Below are 25,643 nucleotides of genomic sequence, written 5' to 3' on the forward strand. Positions count from 1 at the left end.
TGGAGGGTGGGGCAACTGTGCTCAGGGAGGTGAGAGATTGGTGCTGGACGGGTGAACCTGAGGCCAGGCAGGGGCCCTCAGTCTGCGTGTGCTGGACTGCGGGTTGAATGCACCCCGAGTGAATGAATGCCATCCTATTTTCCTGGACTCCCTGGGAGCCCCCTCCCCTTCCCAGGGCAGTGCACCCTCAGAACAGCTACTTTGCCACTTAAAGGACCATGTGACCTTGGCGTCCACAGGAGGGTGGTAGCGATGGAGTTGTTTGAGTCCAGGGCTCCTGTTGCCAAATCCTCCGAGTCAGGGGCCAGAGAACAGCCTGCTCAGCCCGCAGGTCTTGTGTGGGAGTTAGGCCCAGGCCAGAGGTGAGACTTGACCGTAAGGAGGAGGCGGCTCCCTGTGTCCCCCTGCCCCCCACCCCAGTTTGTGAGCCAGCACAAGGTGGTGCCTGTTTTGGCGGAAGGGCCCCCAAAGTGCTCCCACTCCACTTGCCTCCCATCCCCATTCCTACTCTCTTGTCCCCCCACCAGCCACCTTCAGGACAAACCACAGAGTCAGATAATCTTTTATTTTACTTTATTTAGGGGGTGGGACAGGTGAGGGGAAAGTCGGGGGGGGGGGGGTCTCCTCCCCGTGGCAGAGAGTGATAGTCTGGTAGGAACTGGCTCAGCACAGTTGGCTGGGTGTCCGGGCCGTCCTCAGTCTGTGGCGGAACCTCTGGGCCCCTGTGTGGTCAGGGCTGGGCGGGGAAGGGGAGCCCAGACAAGTGTCCTGGGAGTCACGGGGACTCTCGAGAATGCCAATCCGGTAAGTACTGGTACGTCGGACGTTCCATGGAGAGGCACCTTCCAGGTGAGAACCGAGCTCAGGGCCAGACAGAGTCAGGGTGTGGGGTGCTGAACCAGACGGTGGGGGTGGGCTGGCTTTGCAGCGGGGTGGGCGAGGGAGGTGCCCCAACGCTCCACGAGGTGTGAGCAGGGTGGGGGGCAGGGGGCGGGGGGACGGGAGCCCAGGGGGAGCAGGAGCACCGGTGGTGGAGGTAGAAGAAGTCAGTGGAGCACCCGAGGTCAGTGTCCCAGGATGGCACATGGTGGCCACTCGTCACTCCCGGGGGGTGGGGGGGGGGGGGGGTGGGTCCCGGCATCTGCTTGCTTGGCTGCGTCTGCTGTGCCTGATGCTTCACCTGGCCTTGGGTCATGGGGTCATCTCCTGCTCACCACTGCTCGCTCCCTCATTGATCTCACTCCCAGCTGCAAAGCCTGGGACCTAGGCGGTTAAGACGGACTGTGTGTGTGGCCCTGAGCTGGCTCTGGGTCTCTGATGGTTGGATAGTTCACTGTGGCACAGGTGACGTTGCTGGTTGATGAGTTGAAGAAATTTTTGCCCTTCACAAGTGGGTTCCCCTTGGGTCAGGAGTGGCAGGAAGTTGGGGGGCGCTGGTTCTGAGTGAAGCAGGCTGAGGCATGGGGAGGCTGCAGGGAGAGGCCGAGGAGAGGGGGGCAGAGGAACGGAGGGCTTGGCCCTGGCCGGCCAGGGGGCGCTTCACTTGAGGCTCGCATTGTCCTCGCCGTCAGGCAGCTCTTCCAGCCTGGCTTCCCCCCGGGGCTGGCCCGCCCAGATGGGGGCCGGTGGTGCCTGTGCGTAGACCGTGGTCAGAAAGCGGAGCAGGGCCCTGGCTGCCAGCTCCTGGGCGACGGGGTCAGGCTGCCCGTAGGCGCTGCGGACCCGGGGCGGGTGTCGGCTCAGGAAGGCGAGGACTTCGGAGGGCACGGGGAGGTGTCGGAGGGGCTGCAGGACCATGGGGGTGTCGGTGCTGAGGGCCTCCTGCACGTCGTTCTCCTGCTCGTCCTGCGAGGTGTCTTGCAGGCCGTCATGCAGGCCACACTGACGGTAACGTTGCAGGTCGTCTTGCAGGGCTTCTCGCAAGACGACATCTTCATCACCCACGACGTGCAGCTCCAGATAGCGGGTGCCCCCCGGGAGGGGGCGGGCTCCCTCCCACACGCCAACTCGGACCCCGAAGAAGTCACACAGCAGCAGCCAGAAGCCGGGTGTGAGCTGCAGGCCCCGGCGGGTCAGGGGGAGCAGGGCGCGTTGCTGCCGGTGGCCGGGGCCCAGGAGCAGCCCGGCCAGCTCTTGGGCCGGGACGGCGCTCGTGCCCACGGTGGGGGGCACCTGGGTGAGGAGCTGAGCGATGGCGGTGGCCGTGCCGCTGCCGGGGACGAGGGTCGCGGCCTGGCCGAGGCGCAGCCAGCGCCTCTGCGGGGGCCGCACGGCCGCCCAGGCGGGCGTGGGCAGCATGGAGAGGCGCCGCTTCAGCTTCAGCAGCACCAGGAGTGCTGCCACGGCCAGGGTGTCCTTCCAGAAGAGGAGGCCCCGGAAGAAGTGCAGGATGACGGCCCTGATCTGGGCCACGCTGAAGTGGGCGAGGAAGCTGTGGAATATTTGATCGATTGGTATCAGAGCCAGGAACTCCTGCTGGAGGTTCCGCCCGTTGGGCTCGTCCTGGTTCGATGCGTCTTCAGTCTCATCGTCTTCCTCCGAGTCTAGGGACCGATCCCCGAAATACCCTCCCGTAGTGAACAGGGACCTGGACCGGGTGGCAGTGTTGTGCTGGAAAGCCCTTCGGGTGAGGTTTCTCACGGGTGGCAGAGGCCGGCCGCCCTCTTGCGCAGGCCGCTCCATGACGTCAAAGTTGAAGTGGGAGAAGAAGAAGACCCAATGCCCGGGGAGAAGTACGGTGAGCCTGTCATTATTCAGAGAGGCTAGATCCTCTGTGTTGAGAAGGATCATGATGGGCTCCTCGGTGTTCTCCAGGTAGCGGCACCACACCATGAAGGAAGCCCTTATTGGAAGAATCTTCATTTCCAGTTGAGAGTAGGCGACTTCGATAGGCGAGATAATTCGGGAGTAGAAAGCGCAGGAGACTCTCTTGCCGGTCTGCTCGTCTATCTGGATCAGGGAGGCGTGCAGAGCTGTCTTGGTGACGCCAGTTTCCAAGTAGAAGGGGTTCTGCGGCTTGGGGTGGTGCAGGAGGGGCGCCTTGCGGAAAGCCCGCTTCAGGCACTCGAAGGCCTCTTGCTCCTCGTCTCCCCAGGAGAACGTTGGGGCGTTCAGCAGCAGCCTCACCAGGGGCTCTATGATGACGCTGAAGCGCTCCACGAAGTGCTGGTAGGGCAGGATGAAGCGGAGCAGGTGTTTCAGGGACTTCTTAGAGCCAGGGGTGGGGTACCCCGTCACGGTGGTCACGATGGTCTTGTTCAGTTTCACCCCTTTGGGGGTGAGGACAAATCCCATGAATTCGACCGTGTGTCGGTGGAACTGGCTTCTGTCCAGCGAGCAGTAGACGTGGTGGTGTCGGAAGCGGACCAGGACTTGGCGGACGTGTTGGAAGTGTTCTTCCTGGCTCATTGAGTAGACCACGACGTCCTGCCCGTAAGAGAGCACGAAGTAGCCGAGCATGTCCTTTAGGATAAAGTGGAGCACGTTCTGAGGGATGACCGGGTCTGAGGATAGTGGAAAGGGCTTGTAGCTCTTCATCTTTGGGAGCTCGAAACCAAACGCTGTTTTCCATACGTCCTCCGCTTGGTGTATGTTCATGCTTTCCTCCACGATGGTCCCCCGCAGCTCCAGCTTCGTGAACCATGTAGCTCCGTGTAACTGGTCGAATAGTTCTGGAATGATCTGTATGTAGTCTTGTTTGTCGGTCAGCATGCTCTCCGCGTTCCAGTTGTCATCCCGCGGCCTGGCACTTTCTTGCATCCCGGCACCCACAGGTTCCCACGGCGCGATGGAGGGACATTCGTAAAAGGTCTCGCTGTGATCACTGTCTCCAGCCTGCTGAAGCTCAGAGGGCTCTGATTCAGAAAGATCATCGGATCCGTCTGAGCTTGGCTGGTCGGAAGTCTCATCATCTGCTTCCTTCGGGTTAAACACGTCGGCCAGGTCGGAGTACAGGGGCGGCAGTCCGGGCAGCAGGCTGATGGCATGTCTTTCCAGTGCGATGCATGGTGGGGGCGGGCGGAAGCACTTCTGCAGGCAGTAGGGAGAGTGAAAGGTGCAGCGGCCTCTGACCCAGTCGACTTCGGGGGTGTGGATCCGGAGCCACTTGATGCCTAATATCACGGAGAAGTTGGGGGACGGAACGATGTCGAATTCGATGGACTCCTGGTGGTTCTGATGGATGCACACCAGGGGCTCGGTGTAGAGCCAGACAGGTTCGTTGCCGATCAGTGAGCCGTCCACGCCTTGGACCATCTGCGGGTAGGGCTTCTCGTAGAGCTCGACATAGTGCTCTTGGGCAAACCTCTCATCCATGAAGTTGCCGCCCGCCCCTGAGTCGACCAGGGCCTGAACCGCGACGCTGTGGTAGGGGTTCACCCTGACCAGGAGCAGCAGGAAGAGGTGGTTGCGGTCGATGGCGGGCCGGGCGTCGCAGGGCAGCCAGCTGCTAACCATCCACCTCTCCGGGGCAGGTGAGTCGATCCAGGTCAGGTTCCGTGGGCGAGCCTCTGGGGGCAGCCTGAGCATCGCCCTTCGCTCTGCCAGCTTTTCTTCTATCTGCAGGACGAGCACGATGAGACTTTCGAGCGAATCCGGCTGCGGGACGCGGAACAGATAGTGCCTGATTTCCTCGTTGAGCCCCTGGCACAGGTGGGCCTGCAGGACTTCGTCCGACCAGCCCAAGGTGGGTACCAGGCCCTGGAACTCATTGATGTATTCGATGGCGGTGCGACTCCCCTGCCTGATGTTGAACATGGCATCTTCGGCCACACGCTGCGCCTGGCGGTACTCGAACATACCTGACATGGCCTCCAGGAAGGCGGGGAAGTCGCTCATCAGGGAGCTGTTTTCATTCATCAGAGCCCTGGCCCATTCTAAGGCCATGCCCGAGAGGTGGCACATGATGTACCCCACTCGCAGGCGGTCGTTGTAGAACATGCTCGGGTAGCTTTGTAGGATCAGTTGGCAGAGCACGATGAACTCGTGGTATTCTCTGCGGTCGCCGGAGAAGTTTACCGGGACGGGCAGTCGGCCTGCGTTGATCGCTTCCATCAAGATCTCTTCTGCTACTCTTTGTTGCTCTCTGAGGTCTTGCATGCGGAAGTACAGAGAGATGATGGATCTCACCGTGGCCATGAACTCCGAAGTCTCGGGCTCCTCTTCCAGCTGCTCCTCCTCCTCCCTCCCGCTGGCCAGGTCAGTGTCGCTGCCGTGTTTGTTTCGGGCTCCCCTTGGGTTGACTGATGCTTCTTCCGTTGTGCCAGGTGCCTCACCGGATGGATCCCCCACTTCCTGATGTGAACCATTGCGTGACTCCTCCAGGTCTTGGAGTAGGTCATTGGGTGGATCCTTAATTTCCCTATGTGGGCCACTGGATGGCTCCTCCATGTCTTGGCGGAGATCAATGGGCAGCTCTTTCATTCCCTGGGCTGGGCCACTGGCGGGCCCCGCCGCCTCCTGCGCGCCGCTGCCTGATGTCTCCACGGTGGTGTTGGATGAGCCCTCGGAGGACTCCATTTGTTTTGATGATGGATTCTTACGCTCCATCATCGTCTCAAATGAGTCTTCAGAGGGTTCTATCATTTCGTCGGATGGAAAGGAGTTGTTCTCTGAAGACCGGTAAGGTTGTGACGCGTCTGGTCAGCGACTGGGACGGCAGAGATCAGAACCTGGGGGTGGGGAGGACGGGTGAGGAGGAAAGGCAGCTGTTTAGGGATTCGCGAGGTCAAGGTTAGGTTCTCGGGGACAAATCAGATGCCCAACTCCTCAGAACAGAGAGAAACTGGGGAGAGCTTCCTCGTGCCCAACCTAGAATATCATTCTGCCCCTGACCTTCTCCCGATTCTCCCAGGCTTGCTCGGCCTGTCTGGCTTGCCTGCTTCCCCCATGGCCGTGAGAAATTCACAGCCCATAAATTCTGTGGAGCAATAGGCCCAGAGCAGCCGCTGTGGCAGGCAGGCCCCTGGCAGGATGCTTTGGCCGCTTCACCCCCGCTGGCACACGTGCCTGGTCAACCCTCCTTCCTTTCTCTGGTCACCCTAAAGTCACAGAGGTCATATGTCAGTGCCATTCAGAGCTGTCCCTGGCAGGCAAGGTGCCCTGGAGCAAGCTTGGCTCGCCGTCTGCTCCCCCCGCCCTCCCCCGTTGTGAAGTGGGAATCTCTAGCAGATGCCTACTGTTTAACAAGGTCCGGGGAAGAGGAGAAAATGGGCAGTTGGCCACAGTCCCATCAGTTGGATCAGCAGCCTAAAATAGCTCTCACTTCCTACCCTAGATTCACAGTAGAAATTGGGCCAGTGTGGAGGGAGGGCAGATCTGGAGGTCCGGCTTGTATTTTTTTTCCATAAACGTTTATAAAGCACCTACTATGTGGCAGAAACTTGCACCCCGTGACTTGGTTCTCACTTGGAAGCTTTGCTGACTTCTCCTACTCTTGCATCAGTTTCCAATCTCCCCAGCTCTGAGCCCTCAGGGAGATCTGTGGATCCTCTCCTAAAACTGCCACTTTTCCAAGATCCCCCTCCTTGTGGGGGTTCAGGCATCAATTCCACACACGTGAGCAAGCATATTTTACCTGCCCCTCCAGTCTTGCCAGGTGGGACTGGTTTTTTTCCTCTAGCAGACACTCCCTCTCTGTTTCTGGCTGGTTTCTCCCTGACCTAGGGGTGTCTCTAGGAGAGCTGGGGTAGGGACTAAGGGGTGGGGAGGGGGGAGGGAGGGAGGACGGGGAGGGTGCGAGGTATCTTTGACCTCTGATTGTCTTGGAATGGAGTTTTCATAGTCATGGGTGGTTTGAGTGGGCTGAGGCTGAATTTAAAGAGATGTCTGGGTTGGGGTTATTTTGCACATGTCTTCCCTGCTGGGAGAGCAAATTGAGTTCTGGTTATCCAAAAGAGTGGCTCTGTGGTCACCCCTCTTTCTACATTTAACACCTTTTGTTACTTCTGAGTACTCCTCTTAGCCACCAGGCCCAACTATTAAAAAAAAAAAAAAAAAAAAAAGGCATTCCCTCATTGGCTAAAATCCAAACTTTCCAACAAGATAGACGATTCCAATCTGCTGTTTCTCAAAATTAAGTACATTCTGGTTAGCGTGACAGTTAATTCCACCCCGCAGAGCCTCTGATGAAAAGGTTTTGTTGTTTATTTACTGTTCACAATATTAAATCCAAACCTTTTAGCATAACAGTTGCTGACACAAGAAACTCCCCAAAATCATTCTCTGGCTAAAATGTAAAAGCCTTAGAATAATAGAAAATTCTGCTCATGCCATTCCTCCAGGTAGAGATTACATGTTTCTAGCATGATGCACCGGTCACGTAAAATCATCACCATCCCCATCCTCACCACATACATGGCGCCTCAGTTAACTCATTTGTCCTCACCAAAGTCCTATAAGGCGTATGCAACTATTCCACAATTCCAAGATCTAGTATAAAGCTCTAATTGAAATATAAAATTTGACTAACTCATCCACAGACTCCACTATTAGAAATAAAAATCTCCGTATGTCTTTTAAAACCCGTAATTGGCTAAAACTTAAAACTTAAAAATTTGAATTGGCTGAAATTTGCATTTTAAAATGGAAAAATTTAAGTTGGCTGAAATTTCAAATTTCAAATATAAAATCTGTGCCTGTCTTAAAACTGTTAAAACCCATTATTGGCTAAAATTTAAAATTGAAAAATTGAAAATATTAAATTGGCTAAAATTTAGATTTTTAAATATGAAATCTGTATCTCTCTTAAAACCCATAAAACTCTTTGTTGGCTACAATTTAAAATTCAAAAATTCTAATTGACAGAAATTTAAAATTTAAAATTGAAAAATTTAAATTGGCTAAAATTTAATATTTTAAAATGGAAACATTTAAATTGGCCAACATTTAATACCTTAAAATGGAAACATCTTAAATGTTGGCAAATTGAATTTAAATAAAATAAATAAAATAAATAAAATTGAAACATTTAAATTGGCTAAAGTTTAAAAATTTAAACATGAAACCTGTATATCTATCTCTTAAAACCTAAAGCACTTTATTGGTAAAATTTAAAACTTAAAAACTTATATTGACTGAAATTTAAATTTTAAAACTGAAAAATTTAAATCAGCTGAAATTTAAAGTTTTAAGTATAAAATCTATATAGCTTTTAAAACTGCTAGAAGTCTTTTTTTTTTTAAGTCTAAATTGGCTAAAATTTAAAATGCGAAATCTCAGTATGGCTCTTAAAACCCTGAGAACACTTTATATGGCTCTTAAAACCCTGAGAACCCTTTATTGGTTAAAATTTAAATTCCTTCGCCAGATGATTTGAAAACTAGATTATACCCCTTTTATTCTAAGTCCATATGTCTTAGCGTATTTATGAATTTGATGATGATGTAACTGATGAAATTGTTCACCTGTCTTCAGTCTAAAATCCAATATCCTTGGCATATCACAAAATCCTGACCTGAATATTCCTTAGCATCAAAGTTCAAAGTTTTAGTAGGACGCGTGAAAGTTGTCCCATAACTGCTGTATTTAAAATGTACAAAAGTTTCTTTTCATTGCTTAAAACATAAAGTTCCAATCACTTAGCATAAAACAAAAATTTTACCGTGTAATTTATCAGCAAATGGATGGATATAAACCTCCAACTCTTACCAGGCCGCTTCTTAAACCGTTGATTGGCTTAATTCCAAACCTCTCAGCATTATATAAAAATTTGACCGTGTCATTCCTCAAAACCAAAGGTCACACTTCCTTGCAAGGTACATGAATTTGGTCTTGTAACTTCTGCTTAACACTTTTTAATATCTCTTAATCACTTATGAGATAAGATCTAAACTGCTTAGTCAAAAATACACGTATTACCATATAATTTCTCCGCAGACTACTCTTATCGAACACAGAAATTTTACCATGTCACTCTCTTAAAATCTCTGAATGGCTGAAATCCAAAATCCTTAGCACAGCACAAAAATGTATTCCTGTCATTCCTCAAAATAGGGTCCAGACTTCTTAGCAAGCTATGGAAATTCAGTCACATAACCTTTGCCTAAGACCTGCCCCGCCTCTGTATCACTTGCTATAAAATGATCGAGTCCTTCAGCATAAAGTACAGACGGTGCACTTGTGCCAAGGGGCACCTCCTCTGAGCTGTCGATGCGCGTTCATTATCAGGTTCATCAAATCCAGACACCTTAGCATAAAATATATTTTAGCAGCTAATTCCCCTGGAGACAAAACTAACTCATCAGTCACTCCTTAAAACCCTTTACTGGCTAAAATCCAAACACCTCTGCATGAGGGTTCAAAAATGAGATCATATCCCTCCCCAAAATGAAATGCTTGAATGCCTTTGACTCTCACATAAAATCACATCTCCTTGGCATGTTATAAAAATCTGATCATATTATCTTTACCATAAAAACCCACTCTTGTAGCTCTGCCAAAATGCATAAGTTTGATCATGTAACTCCCAATTTAAAACTTTCCAAGATTTCTTCGTTGCCTGTAACAGAACGTCCCAACTACTTAACATAAAATGCAACGTTGTACCATGTAATTTATCTTCAGACTGGTCTATAAAAAAAAAAAAAAAAAAACCCCAAATCTCATCCCGTCATTCTTGTAAACCCTTTATTGGCTTAAATCCAAACTTATTAGCATGATATAAAAATTCGATCTTGTCATCCCTTAAAATAAAGTTCACACTTCCTAGCACAGCATATAAAATTTTATCTTGTAATTCCGCCTTAAAATCTTAACAATGCCTCTTCATTGTGAAGTTATGGAATCAAAGTCCAAATTCTTAGCACAAAATGTGAATTTTATTTTGTAATTTCACCGCATATTATCCGCTCCAAAAAAAAAAAAAAAAAAAAAACAAACTTACCATGTCACTCTCTTAGAACTTTTCATTGGCTAAAATCAAATTTCTAGGCATGTACAGAACTCCAATCATGTCAGAGCCTCAAAATAAATTTCAAATTTCTTTGCGCGTTCCCAGCGTTGATCACATAACTCTTAGGACTGAAGTTTTTCAACTTTGGTGTCAACATCCATCAAATCTCTGAAAGTCAGACGTTGGCACCCCTGAGATATAAAGTGCAAAGGTTTTTGCAGGAGACTTAAATTTGTGGCTCTTACCGGTTTTCTCTTTATAGTTTTTCAATGTTCCCTGTATAATAAAGTCCAAAGCTGTTAGCCTTAAAATACATTTTTTCATGTTTTTCTGCAGATTTATCTTCCACAAGCAAAAATCTCACCATCACATTTCTTAAGACCCTTTGGCAAGAATCCAAACTCCTTAGCATGATACAAAAACTTGTTCCAGTCATTCCTCAAAATAAAGCTATCCCCCAAACCCCAAATCTATTCCTAGAACCCCGCTTAAAATCTTTTCCTGTATTTTCATCACTAACAACATATCTCGACATCTCGGCGTCTTCAATCATGGTGTTCTCAGTGTAAAACCTTTCGGATTTCACGTCCAAAGCATAAAATCCAAATGCCTGAGCATGAAATGAAAATTGGACCAGGTATTTGTTATATTAAAAAATCTTTACATTGCTTTTTCACTACTTAGGGAATAAAGCCTAAATTCCTTTGCACAAAACCAACATTTTTCATCCTCCCTAATTTCTCGATGCAGCTTCTTGTTCCTCTCGCACTTTGCTCCTCAAAGACTGGGTTTCTTACTTCCTGTCCCCGAACTCATTTTAATTTTATAGTTCTGGATCTTTTTATGTTGTTAAGCTGGTTCCTCTGCCTCCATTTCATTAATTCATTACAGCAACGTGTCCTGATTTTTTTTTCTGGGCCAGGCGCTGGTTTGAGGACCCCGATGGGAAGAAACGGAAGCAGCCATGCCTTGCAGAACGTCACCAGCAAGGAGATGAGGACCACGCCCTCATGCTAAATGTCCTGCTGGAGGTGAGTGTAGGGTCCTGGGGGCCAAGACCAAGGGATCTCCCTTTACTGATGGTGAGCGTCTCCTTTGAGGCTCTGCTGGGTTCAGCCGCCTGACCCTTTGGGAAGACATTGGGCATTACTGGGGCCGTGTTTCATAAAGTGAAGGTGCCTCTGGCCTCCCACGTCTGGCTTTATACAGTGGCTACGGGCTTCCTTCTGACGCCCACCCTCCACATGCCCACCTGCTGCAGCTGGTGCAGCCTGGAGGCTGCCCAGCCCCTTCTCTGGGCTCTCCAGAGGTAATACTGTTCCGTCCTACAGATGTAGCTTAATAAATGCTCAGGTCTCAGGCCTCAAGGCAATTTCTTTAAGAAATATATCTTGATTGGGGAATTCTCACCTTACCAAAAAAAATCAAAATCAAAATCAGGATTTAGTGCACCTGGTTCAGGTCAGAAGTGCCCTTGAGGTCTTTGAGTCGGACCCTCTGCCCCCCGCCGACACTCATAGACAGACACCCCAGCCTCACCACCTTCAGTGCCCAGAGCCTTCTCGGCCAGGTCAGCTCCTTGCTTGCCGCTGAGCAAGTGGCCCATTGGGTCAGGGCTGCCAACGTGAGTCTATGAAGGGTTGGATGGGAGGGGGGGGCGGGGGGGGCCGATCCCTCAGCGAATACCTCGCCTTGTCGGCTCACTTGTACAGTAAAGGAAATCTGATTTTAAAAATAGAGCTTGGAAGAGGAGATGAGGGGTATTTAGGAGCAGAGTTAGCCAGGGGCGGGGAGCAGGGGAGAGGTGAGGACAGGGGAGGGGGGCCTGCAGCCTGAGTTGCTGACGAGGAAGGTAGAGAGCCAAGAAAGAGGAGGCGGGAGGACAGAGGGGAACGAGGGACCACGGGGTTCTCTGTCACGGCCTCGCCTTTCCCAGCCTCTCAGACGCCCGGCGGCCACACCTGCAGCCCTGGCCTTCTTGGCTGCCAGGATAGGCATCAGGGCTGAGGTCGGGGGGAGACCCTGTGTGCCATGGCCTGCCTCAGAGCCACTTGGGTTTGAGGGACACAGCCACCACGTCTTGAGGACTAAGTGACCTTGAGATGAACATCCCTCATTGACTCCTTTATTGCCCCAGACCCGCTGAGCATCCCTGTGGGAGTGGGCACGTGGGGACGCTGGTGGGCCTGCAGGTCAGTCTTAGTTATTTTATTAAACTAGTGTCAAGGTCCAGATGTACCTTATTAGGCTAAGGGCTGTGGCTCCTTGGTTTCCTGGTGTAGACCAGGGGTACGGTCACTCCCCACACAGCTTGTCACTAGGGATTTTCAAGATGGATCCCTGAGCACCCCATGAGACCTTGGTCCTGTGGACCCCTGCTTTGCCTGCTCACCCCCTGCCTTGTGGGTTAAGACCACTTGGGCCTTATAGCTGGAAGACCCTTCATGTCTTGACCCAGAGTGGCCAGCCTCAGCGGCTTCCCACTCTTCACCTGGGGGCTCGGGCTTGGGGCCTTGGGTGTCAGGCCCCACTGGGCCTCCGACATCCCTGTAGGGATAGTCTATAGAAGGAGAGGTGGCCGTGATTCAGGACAGACACGAAGTTACAGCAGGGTTGGGGCTGGTCCCAGGGCTTTTCCACCAAACCCAAACTGGTTGGGTGGGATGCCTTCTAGAAAAGATGGCTCGGCCCCTTGCCTCCTCAAGCTATCAGGGTGAGGGGCAGTGCCCCTGACCTAGCAATATTCCTGCGGCCATCCCCCCGCCCTACTGCTTGACTGGCAGCTCCAGGGGGCAGCTGGATCACTCTGCCCAGAATAACCCTGGGAGGGATTGGGAGAGGGGTCACACATGAGAATGTCCTTCTTCTTTGGGCTGTCCAAATGGGCCAGGCCAATCAGCTGCTCCCCGGGCTGCTCTTGCCTTTCATGGCAAGCGGGCAGAGGAAGGAGGCGCACCAGCTGCCAACCCGGGACCCACACTGACTTTCAGCGTGACCTTCCCCTCCTGGGCCCTCAGTTTCCCCAGAACTGCAAGGCGGGCTTGGGCAGGGGGTCTTTTCACTTTGTTCCTGTAGCTCTGGGATTCTGGGAGATGCCTGAGGAGTGACCTGGGCAGCAGCGGTAAAAGGAGGGGGTTGACTGAGCGAGTGGAGCTCAGGGTCCCCACCCTGCCTCAATTCCAGAAACTTGGGAGGGGGGTTCCTTACGCTACTTACTACTTGGGGGGGTCCTCATGCCATTTCCTTTAAAGAGAGGCCCCCACCTAGAAGTCCTGGTTGGGAGCACAGGCTGGCCTGTTCCTTCCGGGGTTGGTCCTGTTTGACCTTGGGACTGGACGGGTCTCAGTGGAATCTGTGTGTCTGTGGTGGGGTCCCTCTATGCCCCGTGTTCTTCTGGGTCTGAGGATGGGCCAGGAGCTGTAGGCCTAGGGGGGAGCTGGCAGGGGGGACCTTGGCCTTGGTGTGGGTGGAAGTAGGGCCAGAGTCAGAGGTAGACCTCCTTCCCAGGGGTCATGGGCCCTTCGTAGGCTGCAAAAACGGTCTTAACAAGGAAGGGCCTGTGATTATCACGAAGACTTTTGGGATTTTTAGTTTTGAAACACCTGCTGTAACGGGACGGTCAGCACTCAGCATTTTCACGCCTGGGTCAGCTTTAATCTCCCCACTCGCCCCGTGAAGTGACGGCGTTCCACCTTGCAAGGGAGTGCAGCGGAGCTGGGGTGGGGTGGGGGGGCTGAAGTGACTCACCCGGGAGCTCTAATTATTAGCAGGAGCCACGGCTCGAGGACCAAGACCACCGAGGGCCCCCCTCCCCCAGGCCGCAGGCTGCTGGCGACTGAGGCTGGCGAGGGGCGGCCTGCGCGCATGGAGGCCAGTGCCGTCCAGACGGGGGTAATTAGAATTTATTTATTGAAACTGATGTTTCCCCAGCGTCTGCTCTGTGTCAGGCACGACCCTAGCAGCTTGACCCCAGACACTGACTTGGCTCCCGACCGAGTTCCCCATTTCGCGGCGCCAAGAGGACCTGGGTCAGGAAGGAAGAGGCCGTGTGGAAAGCCAGGTTTTCCTGCTTCCACCAGGGGCTGGAGAGGGCAGGAACGGATGCCCTCGGTCCTGGCGGGGGGCAGACAGTGGCCATTTGGGGACCCCGAGGGACCCTCGGCCCGAGAGGCCGCTTTCCTTCTGTGGCATCCACATGCTCAGCCTCGTGACCCGATGGGAGGCCAGAACCTAGGAACGGGGCCTCAGCGTCTGCCTCCATCTCCCTGAAAAGCTCATGGGGTCATTGCCAACTCATTTTGGCTAATTTGGTTGTCGGCAGAGGGACAGGACAGCTGGCCCTGGCCCTGCTAATTATAGCCGCTCAAGTATTTGTACGAGGTACTGAGTCCCCCATGTCATGGGTTTTTCCTGCAAACTAACCCTTTAACCTTTGTTCCTGAGTGCCAGCCAGCCCGCCTGCTCCATGTATCGATCGTCCGGATGCCCCCTTCCCCGGCGAGCTCCCTCCCCTAGGGGAGGTCAGCATGAGCCTCCACCCCAAGTCTTACCTTTGATGCAAGCGATCAGTGGCTCTGCTCCTGTCCCGTTGTCAACTGGAATCTCGCTTCTCTCTACAAAGCGATTGGATACGTTTATTTCTGTAATTATGAAAGTCCAGGCTCTGGGCCGTGCGTGCACATTCCCCCGTTCCCCATGGCACACCGCACACCTCCTGTCCTGCTTCTCTCCCCGGGCTGGGTCGCGCTGCCCCCGTGGGGTGCCTCCATCACCCATCTCGAGTACTTACTATGTGCCAGACGCTGTTTTAATTCTTTCAATCCCTATGGCAACCTGGGAAGCTGGTCCTGTTATTATTCCCATTCTTCAGAAGAGGAATCTGAGGCTCAGGGGCCGACCTCAAATCCTTAGAAGGCCTGATCTCATTCTCCCACTGGGTCTGACCGAGGCTGCGCCTCCTGCTGGCCTCAGGGACAGCGCACAACCCACTGAGGTCTGCAATGGCACCGTTGTTCAGCTCTCTCCCTGGACCCCCAAGCTCTTGGCGAGACCCCCCTCCCCCGTTCTTGCCAGACCTCATTTTGCCCTCAGCAAGAGTCTGGGGTCTGGGCCTCTTGTGTCACCCCAAGTAAATCTCTTAGTTCCCTGAACTTCAACCTCACAGGCGATTATAAGTAGCATCTTCCCAGGCTGGTGGTCCTTCCCTCACCCAGCGTCCCCACCCAGGACGGGGGACCCCTGTGGTGTTTTGTCATGCTCCTGATATCAGTATGTATGTGCTACTCCTTCGTCCCACCCTCTGTCAGCACACAGTAGGGCTGGGGGCAGCAGGTGAGGCTTGAGAGGTGGGTGGAACTCTTGTGAGCAGGTTGTCTTTTCTCCCCTCCCAGGTAGCTGGAGGTGAGACTGCGCTTTCCCCCAGGAAGGGAGCAGATGCCTGGCCCAGGATCGAATCAGAAGGTCTGCCCTATGAATTTATTTTTTCTGAGTTGTAAAATTGGACAATTTGTAAGTGCGTAGCCCTCTCAGGATGGAACTAACCTGAGCTCTTTATTCTGCAGCTGAGGCTCACTGCCCCCTGGATGGGCAGTGAGTTGGTGGGTTCCAGAGACCAAGGTGTAGCCCAGCCCTGGCCCCGCTCCGTGACACCGAGATGGCACCCCTGCCCGGAGGGGGATGGATGGGGTCCTCCTAGGCTGACCTCACAGTAGACCAGGTATGTATGCTCCGTCTCTTTTTTAAAAATTTTATTTATTTATTCATCACACACACACACTCACACACACACACACAGAGGCAGAGACACAGGCAGAGGGAGAAGCAGATTCCATGCAGGGAGTCCGACGTGGGACTCCATCCTGGGTCCCCAGGATCATGCCCTGGGCCAAAGCGGCGCTAAACCGCTGAGCCACCCGGGCTGCCCAAGCCCTATCTTTAACCACACAGGTTCTGGGGAGGTAGAGGCCTCATACCACATTAATACAGTAATATAATTAAAAATCCAGAATAATGCTGTTCCTCTGTTATATGTAATCAGGGGAGGTGTTAGGATTTCTGACCATGATACAAAGGGGTGCAACAAGTGAGACCTCTCTGATGGGGGCTTAAGGGGGCCCCAGGGGCCTGTTGGGAAGCAGAGAGCACAGACTCCCCTGGGTGACCTTGGTCAAGTGATGGCGAGTCCCCCTCCCCTTCTATAGGATGGGGACAGTCATCTTTAAGTGTTGCCTTGATTCCCTAAATGAAATAAAATAGAAAATGCCTGGCACACAGTAGGTATTCGGCGCAGATACAAATCATTCTTATTTTACGTGGATCTGTCCCCTCCCTCTTAGAAAGCCCTTCTCATTTTTATAGAACCCAGAGGGAAGACAAGGGGAGCGGGGACAGTCGGGGTCAATGCTGGGATCCAGAGATCCTTTTCTTGAGTCAACTGTATAACTTGTACTGGCATTGTCTGGATTTATGTGGCCTTCCGGAGGAGTGAACGTCTTCATGTTGAATTATCCTGGCCCGGAGGTGGATGCAGGTGATGTCAGCCTGGGTACTGCATTTTATTTTTCTTTATCCTACCATATTTCATATCTGAAAAACTATGACAAATACCTCAAAGTATTCTCCAGGACCGAACTCAGGCCAAAATAAAATGCTATGTAATAAATAGCAGAGCCTCGTGTACGGGAAAGGCGATTAAGAGCTGGTCACGCTGGCAGAGCGCTGGTTAACCTGTGCTCACATTTCTTCCGCACAAAGTCATGGTCGAAAATAAATCCCTGCCTGGCAGAGGGGAGGAAAGTTCTAGAAGGTCCCTGTCTGTGCGAGTGAGGGGAGGGACTGTAACCGACCGATGGGTTAGTTGATCTGTGCAGATGGAGGCCAGGGTGATAGCGGATGAGGGCTCATAGTGATTGGGGCCGCAATTTGGCTTAGGTTTGTGTTCTGGGGGGTCTCGGGGCCTCAGCTCTCCACCTGTAGATGAGACTGAGCTGGTCTCTGCTGCGCACTTAGCCTCCAGCCTGCAAGGGGATTCATTCTGGCAGCTAGACAACTGTGAGGGGGCCTGGGGAGTGGAGTCTGAAGCTCAGCAAGCAAGGGGGAGTTGAGGGGTCTTGGCCGAGAGGGAGGCAGGGGTGCAGCGTGCCACCCTGGACTCGAGGGAGGAGCAAGCAAGGACCTGCAGGGCCCATCCCCTTTGTCTGGGACCCTGAGGTCAGGCAAACCTGTGCCCTTGAGCTGCACTCCCTCTGGATGGGAAGTGGGGGGATGATGGCAGCCACGGGTTCCGCGGAAATCTAGCTGTCAGGGGATGTCAGGGGACACAGCGAGGCTCCTCGGCTCCTCGCCAGCAAGCTGCGCGGCTGTTGATGCATGTGAGCTGAGGGGCCGCTGCTCCCCAGAGGCCCGCGTGTCCCCTCCGCCAGGCCTGGCTCATGTGACATTCTCCCTGCGTTCTCATTCCACTTAGCTAATCCCGGAGAACACGGGCCAGGGCATTGGCTTTTGGGGCCTCTTAAAGACCGAAAAGGAAAGTCCGCCCCGATGGGTGCATTGCAGACACCCCCGCCAGGCGGCTCTGGAGGGATTTGGGGCCTGGTGGGGGGGGTGAAATCACAGCCGGCAGGCACACACCTGCTGGCCTCATGTCACTGACACGCCACCGGGAGGCCCGGGGCTCCAGCTTTAGAACATATAAAATTAAGAGAGGAATGATCTTTGGGATAAAATAAATCCTGCGTGTCTGCACAACTAGTTTTGGGGATATGTGCCTGGTCCCGGAGACATCAGCTAAAATGCTCTTCCTTTCGTTGTAAAAACAGGAAAACAACCCCCACCCCACCCCCAACCCCCAACAAACAAACAAATGAAAAAAAAAACCCACACAAAGTGTTTATTTTAATTATGCAAGGAATGCACTGATAATTAATACACTCATTACTAACAATCAAACATTGCAGATAAAAGCTAAAGCCGTGTGCAACCCCTCCCTCACGCCCAGCTCCCCCCACCCCCAGCATTTTCACTGCTGTTACCAGTTTTAGGCACACGGTTCCAGATATTTTTCTGTGCTTTTATGTATGTATATAAATAGACCTCTAAAATATATGATTTTGTTTATTTTTTACGTAAGCTGTATCACAGTGTACATTTCCTTCTGCTTATTTTTCTTCCCTCAGGAATCCGCTTGGAGATAATAAAGATCGACACCGTGCCTTGGAATACACCTTAGTACCCTGTAATCTGTACGCCCTGGGGCTGCTTTAACCCCTTCACCGCTGTCTGTCGCAAGAGCCCCAGGTCCTTACCCTGTGGGGACGGAGCGCAGGGCAGGTGTAAGTAATTTCTCAGGAGCGGGCTCGCAAGTGTTTATGACATTATCACAAATGAATATATGGATGCATCAATTAGCAAAATTAAAGAGGGACATGCCTGGACCAATGATGACAAGGTGTTTATGAACAAAGGATCATGATTAATCCAGTTCTGCGCAAAATACTGAGGTCCGTTAAAGACAATAGGTCTCGGCTGTTTCATTCTTTTTAAGAGCTGTTTAATATTCCGGGGTATGTATGCACCATTGTTGATTAGACCCTCTTCTATTGTTGAAAATCCCAGCTGTGAGCGTGCTGGGGGCGGAGAATGTGTCCAGATACAATCTCTGGTCAAACTCCTGGTCGTCTGGGTGGGGGGTCACAGGTTCATGGGTGCTTGTTATATCATTTAAGAAAATAAATGAAAGGGAATCCATGAAATAAAAGTGGCCCTTGCACAAATAAATGAGCAGGACAGGAACTGAGGTTTTAATTAATGCGATTGTGCTCAACTGATACCCGCTAAAAAAAATATCTAAGCCGTTCCAGTGTTTTCTTATTGCTAATGGCCCCACAATGAGCATTTTTATAGGTAAATCTGTAAACACGTCCCTAGTTATTTCTTTATCCCAGCTTCTTGGAGGTGGGGTAGCTGGGTTAAATGGTTTTGCAAAGTTTATTTTCATTGATCTTTCTAAAATGCCATTTTGACCTTGTCACTGTCTTGCTTAAATCCTCCCTCTGACTTCCTGGAGCTTCTGGGATGTGGTCCAAGAGCCTTAGCCGGGCACCTAAGACCCTTCGGGGTCTGGCTGGAAGCTTCCCAGCATCATCGCCCCTGCCCCTTGCCCCCACTGGGCGCACTGGGCCCCGGAAGAGCCGCCTGTTCCTGTCTGTGTGCCCTGCCTTTTTACACCTGGGGCCTTTGGCTGGGGCTTCCCAAGCAGCTTCTCCTGAGCCTTTAAAACCAGGCTTTGAAACGTACCCCACGGTGAACTCCCCCTGACACCTTGTTCAAAAGTCCAGCGAAGCACAGTCCCCATGAATGTGATGCCTCATTGACACATTTTCCTAGTTCAAAACAAAAATGTTTTGCCACTTTTCTAGAATTTAAGAAAGCGGCCACATGTTAATAATCACCCCCTTTCCTTTGTCCCTTTCCAGTGCCCTGGGCTCCTGGGTCGCCTGGTTCTGCCTTCCCCTAACTGGAGAGGCCTCCTTCTTCTCCTGAGGACTGAGCCATCTGCCCTGCTACTGGGTGAGTGCTCAGAAAGCGTCAGACCACAAACACACGCCTGGGGGGCCCAGGCTGCCTCCCCCCACAGCCCCCCAAGGGCTTTGTCCTGCCCTCGGGGGCACCATACCAGCTTCCCTACCGGCAGGACCCCAGAACCCTGGGTTGTGGTCCACGAGCAGGGGGTGGCTGAGGGTCCAGTGTGCTGGTGATCACGGGCTTGAGGGGCATGATTAGGGCTGGGAAATGGTTGATTGCGTCTTTTATGGCCTTCTCCTTGCCAGAGGGAAATGGGCCTGTTCCCAGAACATAAGAAGGAGGTAAGTCTTAGCATGTGACAGCAGGGACACCAGCTGTGGTGATGACAAGGGCTCCGGGGACAGGACAGGCTGAGAGTGGCTGCTACTTTTGGGACAGGGTCATGTTCTAGAGAGCACAGGCTTGAGGCAGAGGGACGTTGGTGCCAGGTCCACATCACGCAGAGGGCAGAGGGTCTCCCTTGCTTGTGGGAGGGACAGAAGTCACCTGACTTGATGGAGGCTTTGGTTCTTCCCCCACCCCCCCCATCCCAGGGTGGTGGGTGGGAGGCACCCCAGAGAGGCCGACCATTTTGAGAGCACAAGCCCACCTACAGAACATACATGGTGTGTGTGTCTTTGGGCAGGCCCCGAGAATCCCCGTGCCTCAGTTTCCTGATCAGGAAGGCATGTGCACACACGGAGTAGTGATAGGCAGAGGGAGACAATAACACAGATAAATCACCCAGCACAGTAGCCAGCGGAAAACAGGAGCCTTTCCCCTCCCGACGACCCCCCCCTGTTGGAAACACTTAACCTTCCCTCCCAGAGACGCAGGCAGCTCCTCTTCAGGGCGGAGAGACCCACGGATGGGGGGAAAAAAAAGCAAAAGGAAAAGTCTGGAAGAGTGTGAGCAGGAATAAAGGCCCCCACTCCCCTCGCCCCAGGGAAGACACCCCCCAAGGGACAGCACCCCGGCCCCGGGGAAGGGGCTGCCCCCGCCGGGTTTAATTGGGTTCTCCTGAAAAGTTTGGCAAGAGTTTATTTTATTTTTTTTTTATAAATATATATAAAACGTCAGACTGCTCTTCAGGCAGATTTTTTAGGCGTGTATTTTATGGACTTTGGCAAGGAGGGCTCGGAAGGAACAGTGGTACAGTCTCCAGGGGTTAATCATTCCTGGAAAAACTTCTGGCTAAACCTGACTTCTCCTGAATTTCACAGAAAACGCTCCCTGGGCCGGGCCCAGGCTGAAGGAGGTTTTTGTGTGTGGGGCAGCCTTACCTAGTGCGAGGAGGGCTTGTATGGTGCCTTTTACACAAAAGTGAACTTCCTCACCCCGGGGCACAAAGGCTCCTCTCTCCGAAATGTTGGGTTTATTTACTCTGGGCGGCTCGCCCCTGGGGCTGTTCTCTGCGGCCGCGTGGAGCCGCCTGCGCCCCTTCCCTGGAGCCCCAGCCCACTCCCGACTTCCTCACGCAGGGGCAGGGGCCAGGGAGCCCGACTCTGTTTGCGTCTGGAGCAGAAGGAAGTGCAGTGGGGAGGAGGAGCCCCCTCCCCAGCCAGCCAGCGCGGCAGGGGCTAGAGAGGGTGTGCTGCCCCGGGGCCTCCGGGCCCGTTAGGGATTGGGGGTTAGGGATTGGGGCGCAGGTGACTTTTCACATGCACACCCGTGACGTTCTGAGCTGTTGCCTGCAACACGAGCCCCTGACCAGAAACCTGTATCTGCAACATTTCTTAAGTGCGTGGCTTCTGCTCCGCACCCGCATTGGCCCCCCCACAGAATGCCGCAGAGGCAGGAACGCATATGCAAATACCACCTTACCAAGCATTTGCAAATCCGACAGTTTCAAAGCAGTCCTTTAATAGATTCAAACAGGAGCAGTGACAAAATAACAACAGAAACCCCAGGCTCTGGAAAGCAGTTTCCCCACGGGCTCACAGCTCCTAAGCAGGGCGGTAAGGGCAGTCTGTCTGTCTGTCTGTCTGTCTGTGGGGAGCCAGCCAGGCACTCTCCACCTGCAACACGATGCTGCCCCCCCACGGCGGGTCAGAGCAGCTGTCGGGACCCCGACAGTGCCCTGGCAGGTTGGGCTGTCAGGAGCGGGACAATCAGGCTTGCCCTGACACGGGGCTCTGTCCCCAGGCCCCCAGGTGCCTCAGCCCTCCCTCGTTCTTGCTGCCCCTTGAAAGTGCGTCACTGCCTCAAGGGTGAGCTAGGACAGCCTGGCCATTTCACAGACAAGGACCCCCGGGCTGGCCCCTCAGAGCCAGCCTGTAATACACGCACGCACAAACACACACATACGCACACACGCGCACACACACGCACACACATGTGCGCGCGCCTGCGTGCGCTCGCTGAGTGCCTACACTGGGAACAAAGACAAAAAAACTCCTTTAGAAACTGCAGAACAGAGCCTCGTCTAGCGGGGGTCCCCTGATAAAGGCCCCGTCCACCCAGAGTTCCTGGGAACTGAGCCCCCATGAATGGGCCTGGAGAGCCAGCGCCCGATGCAGCGTGGGCCTCATTCATCAACATGCAGGCCCCTGGGCCCCGTCGCTGGGGCGAGGGGCTTTCACGAGTCCCCAGAGCATCCAAGTCACGGTCCAGCAGCCGGCTGAATCCGTGGCTGCGGCCCAGCCTCCAGAAAAGGGCCTTGCTTTTCCCATGACCGGGCGGCCTCTCAACTCATCAGACCCCCCCACTTCCCCCCCCTCCCGCAGGAAGGCTCTCCCCCCACCACCCGCTGCACCAGCCTGTTGCCCCAGAGAGGACCCAGGCCAGCCTTTCTGGGCCTGGGAGCTGGGGCGGGCACTTGGCCACTCCAGGTGGCCCGGCCCTTGAGATGGGGAATTGGCTGCAGGACAGCCCCCCACTTCCCCCCCGCTGGCCCCGAGCACTCACCCCCATTCTCTGCTCCTCTCCCTCACTGCCTCATTGTGACAGAAGCGCTCCACCAGCCATCTCCGTGCCTTTGCCATGCAGCTCAGGGCAAGGTACATGGGAAAGTCTGCGCATCCTTGCTCTGACCCCAGCCTGCCTCCTCCGCAGCCAGCCCCGCTCGGGACTTAGCTCTGTAGGAGCTTCTCAAAGGCCTAGACGTGCGGGCTGCCAGCCCGGGCAGGGAGCCGTGCTGCAGCCTCCCGGCCAAGTACCGGCCTGCCTCTCTCTGCTCGGATGCCTCCCGTAACAGGGAGCTCCCTCTCTCCCCGAGCAGCCCGCTCAGGGCTCGCACACACCGAGCTGCTTTGCCGAGCCCTCCCCTGCTTTCTGCATCTGCCTCCGCGGCTCTGCTGCAGCCCCCTCGCCCCCTCTGCCCTCGGCTCTTCGCAGACAGCAAGCTCACTTCACTCCTCTCCTCTCCGTGCTCAGGAGCGAGCCCCCCACCCACCGAGGGATCAGATTTGGGGTTCCTGTCACCGTCCGGATCACAGCCGTCTACACCTGTCCCGGGGCGCCTCTGCCCCTGCTCCGTGGGGTCTGGGACGGAGCCCTTTGCCCTGCTGTTCTGCAGAGAGCCCAGGGGAGGGCGCGGGTCTCCCCTCCCAGGTCCAGCTGCTAGAATTTCTGTTAAGCGTCTGAACCCTCCGTTTTTTATGGCCCCTCTGCTAGTTGCCAGGGAGAACGCTCTCTATGCAACCCCCTGCCTTTTCTGCAGGAGCCGCTGGCGGCTGGCTGGCCCTGGTCAGCCCGCAGCAGCGGCAGCGGCGGCGGCGGCAGGCAGCCGCGGTGGGGCCGGGGGGGGGGGGGGGGGGTCCCGAGACAGACACCCCAGACCAGGCTGGACTCCCCGCTTCCTAGCTGTGAGACCACACAATTCCCTTTACTTTTCAGAGCCTCTCTTTTTCCCTGTGAATTAGATACGAGGAGGGCTCCCTCCCCGTGAGATGAAACGAGATAAGAGTAGCCTAGCACACACCAGACACTTCATGAATGCTTGTGGAGTAGCCAGTGGGACTCGGGGAGGGAGGCGCACATGTAACAAGTGGCGCGCAAGAAAGAAAACAGCCCGGCCTTCCGCGACCCTGCCCCGAATACTAACAGGAACGTCGCCTGCCAGAGACCCCTCTGTGGGCTTAATCGCACAAATCAAGTCAGCCAGAGGCAGCCCCTGGCCTGTGAGCTCACAGTAGATGCAGCAGGCGGTAGAAACGACATGCAAGCCCACATCTGCATTTAATACAGCAAGAATTTGCATTGTATGTAGCAGCACGCGGGGGCCCGGGGCAAGGCACAAAAGAATACTTTGCTCTGTGGCTGCGTGGAAGGGCTGGCTTAGACAGTAGGGGGGCAGTCTGGGAAAGAGTAACCCAGTGGGCTCCGGGCATCCCACAGACTGTGGGCTCCGGGCATCCACCCATTCACTCATTCTCCAAACCACCGCAGTGCACCTACCTTGTCAGGCCCAGACCTGAGTGGGAGGCTGGACCCTAAGCAGTGGCAGTCGGCTTCCTGGCCTGGAAGCTCAGTCTGCTGGGGGAGAGAGACAGGGAGTTAGTCACTGCACATCAAGTGATCCGGGGGGATGATGGCAGGTGAGATTTATGGAGCCCTGTCTAGGGGCCAAGCCCTGAGCTGGGCTGCCTCCACAGGACTCACCCCGGAGGAAAGCCTCTGAGCACCAACCTCTTAATCCCCTGTTGGGTTGATAAGGAAACTGAGGCAGGGGAACGTGAAGTCACATACTCACCGTCTCTCAGCTGCTGTGAAGCCAGGCTAGGTTGGAACCCCAGGCCGACTGAAGCTCCCCACCACACCCTGCTGCTGAAGACTGCTCAGGAAGGCAGAGCCGAGTGCTGGGGGGGCGTGGGTGGGCAGGGGATGGATTGATTAGTTATAAGCACCTCCCAGCGGTGCTTGAGATCCCAGCTCCTCTGTGGCCCAATCCGTTTGAAGGGCAGATTCAAAATTAGGTGGTAGCACCTATGGGCAGAGGCTTATGAAAATGGCATTATTAACCTGACGTGGAGAGGGCCCTGCCCACCTCCAAGCAGATTGCAGATAGAGACGGAGGGGGCTGGGGCTTGTTTATGTGGACAGTGCGTGAGAAGAGGATGGAGCACATGGGGGGGTGGGGCCCACCAGGGCTTCTTCGTGGGGAGGACTGGCTTTGGAGGGGATGAGGGCTTGATGGCTGAGAAGGGGGAGCAGGGGCAGTCCAGAGGGCAGCCCCTCGCCTCCGAGGGATGCTCTGAGCTGGAACCCACTCTCGGAGGGAGGGTCTCCGGCCCCCTTTCCGACAGGCACAGGGATTGTGAGCCTCCCCGCTCCTCAGTTTCCCCAAACATCACAGTGAGGAAAGCCCCAGTCCCCACACCTTCCCTCCGGCTCCCACCACTGTTAGCGGGCGGCAGACACCTGTCTGCGCCTTGGAGCAGTATTCAACAGGAGAGGCGGGTTCTGGGCGGGAGGGAGGACGGGGAGGGAGGCGGGAGAGCCGTGCCCCCGACTCAGAGAGGCGGCCGAGCCAGGTCTGCATCGGGTAGGACTTGGGCCACTTCAGATTTGTGCCAACTCACGGTGCAGTGGAATCAGACAGTCTGAATTCTTCAGACACCAGCCAAGAGTCTGTGGCGCCCCCAAGTGCCACAAGGGGGCTGCCTGGGCCACATTTTTGAGCCCAGAAAGTGAGGAGGGGGAGACCGTCAGTCGGGACCAACTGGTGCTTTTACTTCTGTAGTGGCGCTTTTGATTGCGGCCAGGGAGAGGGGAGAGGGGGCGCCGGGCCCTGCCCTGGGCTGGAGTCCGCAGGGGGGGCAGGCTCCGGCTTGGGGTGGCTGCTGGCTGCGCCCCTCCTCACTCGGGGCTCTGCTGCAATGCAGTAAGCGGCGGCCGAGGGTCCCAGAACCGTCCCGTGGCTGGCTTTCCAAAATGGGAAACGAAGGAAGGGGGAGGGAGCTTTTCCAGGGTGACGAGGTGTCCGGGAAGCCACTGCACAGGGACCCTGGCGGCCGGAGAAGGGCCAGGATCACCGGGGACAGGTGGAGGGCACGGCGGTAGCCCGCAGGGTCTGGGGAAATGGATCGGACCTGGGGTTGAGAGTTAGTCACTTTGCGGTGGGTGATGTGGCTGATGGGGGGAGGGGGGCTGAGGTCGGGAGAGCAGCTTGGCACACAGTTTCAGGGCAAAAGCACTGATTCTTTTCCTTCCCAAAAGGCAATTAAAAAAAAAGGAGAAAAAAAAAAAAAGA

The 25,643-nt window shown here is 54.2% G+C and overlaps 1 protein-coding gene, 1 long non-coding RNA gene and 5 other non-coding genes across 10 annotated transcripts in view; 6 read left to right on the forward strand and 1 right to left on the reverse strand.

Moving 5' to 3' along the window:
* Positions 1-1,123: 1,123 nt before the first annotated feature.
* RTL1 (retrotransposon Gag like 1) lies at positions 1,124-23,925 on the reverse strand. Of its 2 annotated transcripts, none has more exons than XM_038545742.1 (3): positions 23,849-23,925; positions 14,440-14,502; positions 1,124-5,669 (listed from the first exon to the last, which is right to left on the reverse strand). In XM_038545742.1, exon 3 carries the CDS (start codon positions 5,581-5,583, stop codon positions 1,540-1,542), a length of 4,044 nt encoding a protein of 1,347 aa, XP_038401670.1. In that variant the 5' UTR covers positions 5,584-5,669; positions 14,440-14,502; positions 23,849-23,925; the 3' UTR covers positions 1,124-1,539. The 2 variants fall into 2 exon arrangements, with proteins under 2 accessions (XP_038401670.1, XP_038401671.1); XM_038545743.1 differs by lacking the exon at positions 23,849-23,925 and adding an exon at positions 22,358-22,627.
* On the forward strand, positions 2,734-2,807 carry MIR433 (microRNA mir-433). The gene has a single exon (NR_049357.1). It is a non-coding gene; the product is annotated as a microRNA mir-433 (primary transcript).
* Positions 3,834-3,893, forward strand: MIR127 (microRNA mir-127). The gene has a single exon (NR_049358.1). It is a non-coding gene; the product is annotated as a microRNA mir-127 (primary transcript).
* On the forward strand, positions 5,311-5,397 carry MIR432 (microRNA mir-432). The gene has a single exon (NR_049493.1). It is a non-coding gene; the product is annotated as a microRNA mir-432 (primary transcript).
* Positions 5,511-5,566, forward strand: MIR136 (microRNA mir-136). Its single transcript, NR_049359.1, has one exon. It is a non-coding gene; the product is annotated as a microRNA mir-136 (primary transcript).
* Positions 15,254-25,643, forward strand: part of LOC102152259 — a 106,861-nt gene continuing 96,471 nt past the window's right edge. For all 3 annotated transcript variants that reach the window (XR_005363788.1, XR_005363789.1, XR_005363790.1), the window contains exons 1-5: positions 15,254-15,349; positions 15,451-15,605; positions 16,247-16,418; positions 18,064-18,219; positions 19,363-19,456. This is a non-coding gene — a long non-coding RNA (uncharacterized LOC102152259). The remainder of the gene's footprint in view (positions 15,350-15,450; positions 15,606-16,246; positions 16,419-18,063; positions 18,220-19,362; positions 19,457-25,643) is intronic.
* LOC119873140 lies at positions 18,318-18,394 on the forward strand. The gene has a single exon (XR_005363931.1). It is a non-coding gene; the product is annotated as a small nucleolar RNA SNORD112 (small nucleolar RNA).

Source organism: Canis lupus, chromosome 8 (genome assembly GCF_011100685.1).
Source record: "Canis lupus familiaris isolate Mischka breed German Shepherd chromosome 8, alternate assembly UU_Cfam_GSD_1.0, whole genome shotgun sequence".
In the NCBI taxonomy this organism is placed as follows: domain Eukaryota; kingdom Metazoa; phylum Chordata; class Mammalia; order Carnivora; family Canidae; genus Canis; species Canis lupus.